Source organism: Pecten maximus, chromosome 8 (assembly GCF_902652985.1).
Source record: "Pecten maximus chromosome 8, xPecMax1.1, whole genome shotgun sequence".
NCBI classification, from domain to species: Eukaryota; Metazoa; Mollusca; class Bivalvia; order Pectinida; family Pectinidae; genus Pecten; species Pecten maximus.
Window position 1 is genome coordinate 6,162,512 of NC_047022.1, and position 7,744 is coordinate 6,170,255.

At 35.3% G+C, this 7,744-nt stretch overlaps 1 protein-coding gene across 2 annotated transcripts; it reads left to right on the forward strand.

The window, feature by feature from the left end:
- Window positions 1-196: 196 nt before the first annotated feature.
- On the forward strand, window positions 197-4,108 carry LOC117333282 (mitotic-spindle organizing protein 2-like). Of its 2 annotated transcripts, none has more exons than XM_033892506.1 (3): window positions 197-256; window positions 2,070-2,224; window positions 3,042-4,108. In XM_033892506.1, the coding sequence occupies exons 2-3, from the start codon at window positions 2,097-2,099 to the stop codon at window positions 3,367-3,369; spliced, it is 456 nt and encodes a 151-aa protein (XP_033748397.1). In that variant the 5' UTR covers window positions 197-256; window positions 2,070-2,096; the 3' UTR covers window positions 3,370-4,108. The 2 variants fall into 2 exon arrangements, with proteins under 2 accessions (XP_033748397.1, XP_033748398.1); XM_033892507.1 differs by having other exon boundaries at window positions 197-244.
- The last annotated feature ends 3,636 nt before the right edge of the window (window positions 4,109-7,744 follow it).

Below are 7,744 nucleotides of genomic sequence, written 5' to 3' on the forward strand. Positions count from 1 at the left end.
GTTTGGTTTCCTGATGATAGCCTTTCCCTTTAAGCCGCTTATAATATTAATAAAAAAATCACACCTTCATGAACTTAGCGTCAAATTGAATATTTCTGATGGAATGTAGATTAAATATTTAAGAACGCATATAAAGTTTTTACTTGGCCTATCTAACTGTTCAAGTTAAGAAAAAAATCTCATTTGAATAATATTATTTTATTTCCTTAAGCGGCATATGATGCATTCGAAAATGGTGAATTTGGTGAGTGTTGATGTAAGTTGTGTCAGAGATTTGGTGCGTGGGTACTGTAATAAGAGTACTGATCTGCCATATCATATCACATGGTATGTTGGTGACTGTAATACAGAATCATTTAGGACTTGCTGACTTTGTCCAATTTTTTGTTAGTAGCCCAAGTCTAGCAAAGGTATTTTCGCACAGTATGGAAATATCGCACACCTGGCGATTTTTGTTCTCGTTTTTCCTCCAAGTTACAGAAGACTGTGCTTTTTTTGTTTATATGGTAACTAATACCAGACTTTCGTCGTACTTTAGCCGTTTTAAATGTTTCACTTCGGATTAACTTCGTTTTGAAAACAAAATCTGCAGACACCCAGTCGCTCTCGGCGCCTTGTTTACATTACCTCCGTACATAGGGAGCGGTCATTATTGGAAGCTGAAACTGCGGTGAATTGACACTTTCCAGTTTAACAATTTTTCATTTCATTTTGAAAAAAAATGCTTTAATCATTGAATTGGTCTAAATCTTAGTTTTGGATACTGTTTGTCTTGCGCACATAAGGTTACATGGATATTTAAAAATGATTTACGGATATTTAAAAAACGCGATGAATTATTGATATTCATAAATCGTCTGTAAATATCCATAGTTCGTATCTTAATATCCATAAATGAATTATGGATATCCATAATTAAAGTTGATTTATGGATATCCATAAATCGAAATGTGGATATTAGAATTATTTATGGATATAAATAGTGAAATTTAGAATTATGTTACCTACAGAGGGATAGCTTTGTTAATAAAACAAGCCAAAAATCGCTTGAAACATAACTTTTTAAATTTTCGTCGAAGTCGCATTAGGCCTAGTTTAGTCATGAAACATCATACATAAGCAAAAATGAAAATAATGTTTACGTAAGAAAAATTGATGCAATACTTCCTGTTCAGTAACATCCAAGTTTCTGACTTAGGAGACAACGCTTTAAGTAAAAGATTTGTTTACCTTGTCATAAATAAATGGGCCATCACATAATATGTATTATCAAAAAATTCAGTTTTAAGTGATTTTTAGCTATTTTTAGTAACAAATCCATACTCCTAACTGGTGTATAATACGAGACGAGAGTATGCATATTATATGCAAGTTGGCAGCTTCCCCAACCTGAGCATAGTAGCCCTTAGAAGGAATGTTCATACCCTGCCTACACTGCTCTCCGGCACAACAATCGGTCAGTCTGTCCATCGTCCAGAGCTGGGTTTATCGCAGCTAACAGCGACCATCATACGTCCTTCGTCCTACGTTATCAGTTGATTATCACAGCTAAGAAGCCTAGGCCTGGTTACAGCTATAATATACACATGCAGGTTGCTTGGATGAAAACCATGTCACCAAGTTGCATATAATACACAAACTTGCCTATTATAATTATGAACAGTTGGAATATGCTATTTAAACAAAAAAAAGAAAAGGTACATAATATGTTTTACTGAAAGCATTGGGTAATTATTAGAAATTTGACGTTTCTATACCAGAAATATTGCATAAAATTATTGTACTTTAAAACCTACAAGTAAATGTTATTTTTGTCTTTTTGTCATATTTCATAAATAAATAAATGTGATATGGATGAAAATTTTTAATAAGTTTAAAATTATTTTTGTTTTTCTAAATTTATGTATAATATGCAGATTTGCATATATTGTATATAATATGTCCCCTTTATAATATAATTCTTATGTGGACGAGAATGAATCTGTATATGTAGCTAACAGTACACAAGGAGAAGGGTCATCTTCATCAGAGATAATATATATGCTGTGTGTTAATTGTATATGTTTCAGGGCTGAAAAGTACAGACATATCTGATCATGTCGCTTAGAACTCAAAGCACGATGCACTTTACTCTGCTAAGTAAGAATGTCCTGTCGCCAGAGGAACAAGAGTTGTATGAACTGGCAGACCTAGCCGGCGTCGTTATAGATCCCGCGGTCTTCAAGTATGTAGACACAGTGATGACAGCACAAACCTATTTATTATCTCATGAGAAATCATCCTTTTTTTTTTCTAAATTCCAGTCCTTTCTGAAACATCACAGGTTTTGTAAGTGTTATTAAATTTCAAGTAAAACATCTATCCCACCCCAGGACTCCAGGTTTGGTTAAGGGGAACCTCCTATACAATTTATTTGACAAATTACAAGTGTACATGTACATACCAGGTACTAAGAAGCTAAGTAATAAGGCAATCCAATCATGTATAAAATTGATTTATTGTGGAGTCCTGGGGTCAAGTAGATAGTTTAATGGAATATAGCTCTAAGGTTTATTCACAGGGGCTTGGCACAATTTTCACTATAATACATATATATATGGACCATCATTTGGAAAATCGTGCCAAGCCCCTGTGGGTTTATTCATATAATACTAGTAGAAGAAATATAGCAAATTAAAAAAAAAAATATTCGTCTTCTCTAGAAAGAAAGAATTTGGTCTGAATCATTCTCAGGCAAAGAATTCTTCTTAAGGAAAAAAATATAGGTGTCACCATATTCACTGCATTATCTAGGTGAGCGATACAGTCTCTAATGACATTTTGTTAGTTGTGCACTGGATTTAGAGGATTGAGATTTTTGGAAAAAAAAATTTAATTGAAATTTTTGTCAGGTTTTTACTAGAGTACACGTAGTCATAATCAGACAAGTGGTTTTGGTTAAGTGTGCATCTTTGAATATCTCTTTGTATACATGTATATAAGAAAATTGTATGTCATCAATGGGTATACGTAGTTCTCTAAAAAAAAGTTACTCGTTACAGAATTGTCCTTGACCTTCTGAAGATGAATGTAGCACCAACGGCAGTGCTCCAGATGCTGAAGTCTATGTGTGGTCAAAGACGAAAGAAAGCTCAGACTGTCGGAGGAGACCATTCAGCCCCAGATCCATATTCCCATCTCCCCACACGAGCCCGAGATGAGGGTAAAAGCCTCCACTCTACACATCTTGTCCGGTCAGGGAGTCCAGATCAATCCTCACAACTTCCTGCCAGGTCTCGCGATGATGGCAAATCCCAACATTCTGCACATCGTGTTCGGTCAGGTAGTCATGGGCGGACAATGGCATCCCGATCAGATCCCAGGAAATAATTTTCATAATTTATGGTCAATGCTTTTGTATAGTATTAAATATTCTGAAGTGCTCAGTCTTTCAGGATGATACAGGATGTTTGAGAAAGGGACTTGTGATGGATATTTTTGACTATTTGCGATCCTCATCATCTTGTTATTAATGTTTTTGTATGATATTATCAAGTGCGAAGACTGATTTCTTCGAGGTATATAAAAAACTGAATTTGTATCTTCACTAGCCAACGCTTCATTTCTTGAATTTGGTGTATCCAAATGACCTCTTGGCTAGCTTGATGCCGAGTTTGTGGTAAACATCAAATTTTGATTGTGATAATTTATTTTTCCGCTTTGTGTGGATAAAATGAAAAAAGCTAAAAATTGTGTGAAAGAGTATGTTATGACTATTTGTCTGAAATATTGTAGAAAGTAATGTTTGAATGAGAGGTTAGTAGACAGCAATAAGTCAAAGCAAGACATTTTATATCAAAGTTCAGTCATTGACAATGCTGATCTCAATGTTATGTTGAATTCATTGAAAAATAGGTCATGGTCTTAGTGCTGTGCATGTTAATAATTCAGACAGAAACATAACTAATGTCTTGGAAATTAAAAATTCATCTTAAAATATGTTCAATTTTGAGAAACTAGAAATATGCATATTTTTCCTTTTGCTTCAATTATAAACAGGACGAAAGTATGGAAAAACTGGTTTTGTGGTGGAAATATGATCTGAAAAAAATAAAATTTGTTGAAAGTCTTCTGTTGTTTTTGTAAATCAATATTGTTGGAACAATTACTAATGTCGTGATTAGTGAAAATTTCATTTCTCATTTGTTGTAAAACCTGTGAGTTTAACTTATGCCAGTTGGAAGAGAATTACAGAATTTCATTAATTAAAGTGGGAAAATCCCCAAAGTGTAGTTTAAGACAAAGTTCGGCTTCTAGGTCTCAAGAGGATACCACATGGTATGTAGGGCGCTCTTAAAAAGTAGATAAATCAAGGTACATGTATGAAAGAAGAGCAGCAACTAGGTATGGAGTCCAGGTTTAAAAATGATCCTGCCGACATGTTTCAGTCTGCTAGGCAGGCCGTCATCGGGGCACAATTTATTAGTGTGACTGTTACACATATTGAAGCTGAATAACAATAGAGGTCATGTGACTAACAATGGACAACATGATGATGTCATAACGTTACCAAGTAGTAAGGGAGCAACAAGGCATCAACATGATGATTGGTCTAAATTAAATAAAGATTTGTCACAAGAATTAGGTAGATAATAGTAAAGTTTAAGTCCTTGTGTAAGTAACCAGTAAAAGAGCCTAAATTATAAGATGTATGTAGAAAAATAATAATAAAGCAATAAGTACATGTTACAAAGTATTAAAAGGCATGATGAGTATGAAAATGTTCAAGTGATTTTTAGAGGTATAAAGTTAAAGGCAACTGCGAAAAGTAATAGCAATCGATCAGACATCTAATGGCTTCAGTAGGTACTAAAAGTTCAAAGTTTTGTCAAGTTAGTTCTACCAGAATATATGATATCAGGATTTGAAAAGTTGTTAAACAAGAGATCCCAGAGGGATCTTGGCGCCCACCATTGAATGATCTTCATAGGTTCCATGTCAGATTGATCTTTTCTCTACTTTTCCCTTCATTTTACTAATCTGTGCAAATTGAGACATCCCTCCAGTACTTTTCAAACAAGGGAATCCTAGCTATATAAGAAATTTGAGATTTAACGATAATGGCTGTTTGTTTGCCAGGTTGTTTTCAGGACAAACTGGTCCAAAAATGCAATACAAGGGACCAAGGGGAACCTACATATGAAATTTGAGAAAGATCCATTCAGTATACTTTGAGAAATAGAGATAACAAACTTCAATTGTCAAAATCCAAGATGGCTGCCTGTCGGCCATGTTGTTTTCAGATTGGTCTCAAATCAAAATATGCATAACTAGGCACCTAGGGGAACCTTCAAATGAAATTTGAGTAAGTTCCCTCCAGTACTTTCTCAGAAATAGCGATAACAAACTTCAATTGTCAAAATCCAAGATGGCTGCCTGTCGGCCATGTTGTTTTCTGATTGGTCTCAAAACGCAATATGCATAACTAGGCACCAAGGGGAACCTTCATATGAAATTTGAGAAAGATCCCTTCAGTACTTTCTCAGAAATAGCGATAACAAACTTCAATTGTCAAAATCCAAGATGGCTGCCTGTCGGCCATGTTGTTTTCTGATTGGTCTCAAAACGCAATATGCATAACTAGGCACCAAGGGGAACCTTCATATGAAATTTGAGAAAGATCCCTTCAGTTCTTTCTCAGAAATAGCGATAACAAACTTCAATTGTCAAAATCCAAGATGGCTGCCTGTCGGCCATGTTGTTTTCCGATTGGTCTCAAAACGCAATATGCATAACTAGGCACCAAGGGGAACCTACGCTTCAGTACTTTCTGAGAAATAGCGATAACAAGAATTGTTTACGGACGGACGGAGGGACGGACTTACGGACCACGGACCACGGACGCAGGGCGATTTGAATAGCCCACCATCTGATGATGGTGGGCTAAAAATGTGATAAGCCTTTTGAACAATTGGGCTCAGAAGTGGGCGTAATACGGTAGCTACTGATGACTGTTTATGATGTTTTTTAACTAATGTCTGATTAGAGGTCCCAGGTTATACACTTTGAAGCTCTTGTTTGGCTTCGTTGTGTTTGAACTTTTTAACAATACTTAATAATAGTGGTGTCTTCAAACAAGAGGAAGGGAAATATGTCTTCATGATGTGCTTGTAAGAGGTAACTGGAGGTGGAAGCCTTGTGAAGGTCAGAAATCATTTCCCAGATGTTATTTTTTGTTTTGCGAACTTTAGACACCATGAATAAGGCACACTGTACCCCTCTGCAGGTTGGTTGCAGAATTACACTAAAAGATATGACCCCCACAGAATCTGGAGTTTTATCTTCTATTAAGAAAACAAATTTGATCCCACTGCCCACATAACTGTGGTTAGGGTAAAGATCAGGTCTTTCTTGTGTCTTTTTCGCTTTGTTTTAAATCTCCTTTCTTGGTAACACATCCTCTTATGGCCCAGTTTTCAGCGATGTTGTTATAAAAACCATAACACCAAGACACTGCTCAAAGCTTGTTCATTTGTTTAGTAAGAAAATACTTTATGCCATTAGGAAAGCTAATGACCTGACTAAAATTTTACAGTGTTTTTGCTTGAAAGACAATTTTAACATCAACATATGACCAGGGTCCACTTGGTCAAGGTCGTAGCTAGATCAGGGCCCAGTTGTTCAAAAGGTGATTAGCTTTAAGTTAATCACTTAATAAGTGGAAATTTCATTTCTCATTTGTTGAAAAACCTAAGATATTTCCTTACTTTAAATTATGCCAATTGGAAGAGAATTATAAATTACAGAATTTCATAAAGTTTTCTCAAGTTAGATCTACCAGAAATAGCCTTATCACCTTTTGAATAACTGGACCCAGATGATTAGTGGAAATCTCATTTCTCCCTTACATCAAATCCTGAGTGAGTATTCCTGGAAGCAGACAGGTAGGAAGAGACTGACCAGTGTTATTGTCTCAGGAAATTTTGTCTAGTTACTTTTATCAGAAATGATTTTATCTTGATTTTCGAATTACAGTCAAACCTGTATTAAGGGGCCACTCAAGGGACCGACAGATAGTGGCTGCTTAAACCATGTTGGCAAAAAACGGCCTGTTTCCCAATTCTTTTTCAGCAGATTATTAAATTGATATTATGATGCACTTACTGATATTGATAACAATGTACCATGTATAGTGTATTTTGAAATCAAAACCAACAAAGATAAAAGTTTTGATGAATTTGATAAAAATATCTTGTCATGTGATCATCACAGATGTCTACTTCCGGACAAAATGGCCTCTTAATACACGACGATACAACGACTCAGAGCAGAGTTTTTGTGGCCGTTGGCCGCGTTAGACAGGTGACCGCTTATTTAAGGTTAATTGTATAGTGTTTTCCATCGGGTGGACCACAGACTGGCCGCTTAACGGAGGTGGCCGTCAGAGCAGATTTGACTCAATTTGTTAAACTGTGATTAGCTAAATCACCTTTTGAACAACTGGGCCCCCAGGTCTCTTAAAACGACTGGATTGTCTCCCTTCATATACATAACTTGAAACTATATATTAAAGTGTTTGCAATTTATTTAAAAAAAAATTAATGCAGACCATATATAGTTTTATATAAATTGATAATCATATTTTCAGTGATATTTTATCTTTAGCTTGTTCAATAATGCAATGAACTGAGGAAAAACAACTTCATGAAATCAAACGCAAATTTAATTATCGATGATAAACAAGTGATTCACTTAAAAAAATCTA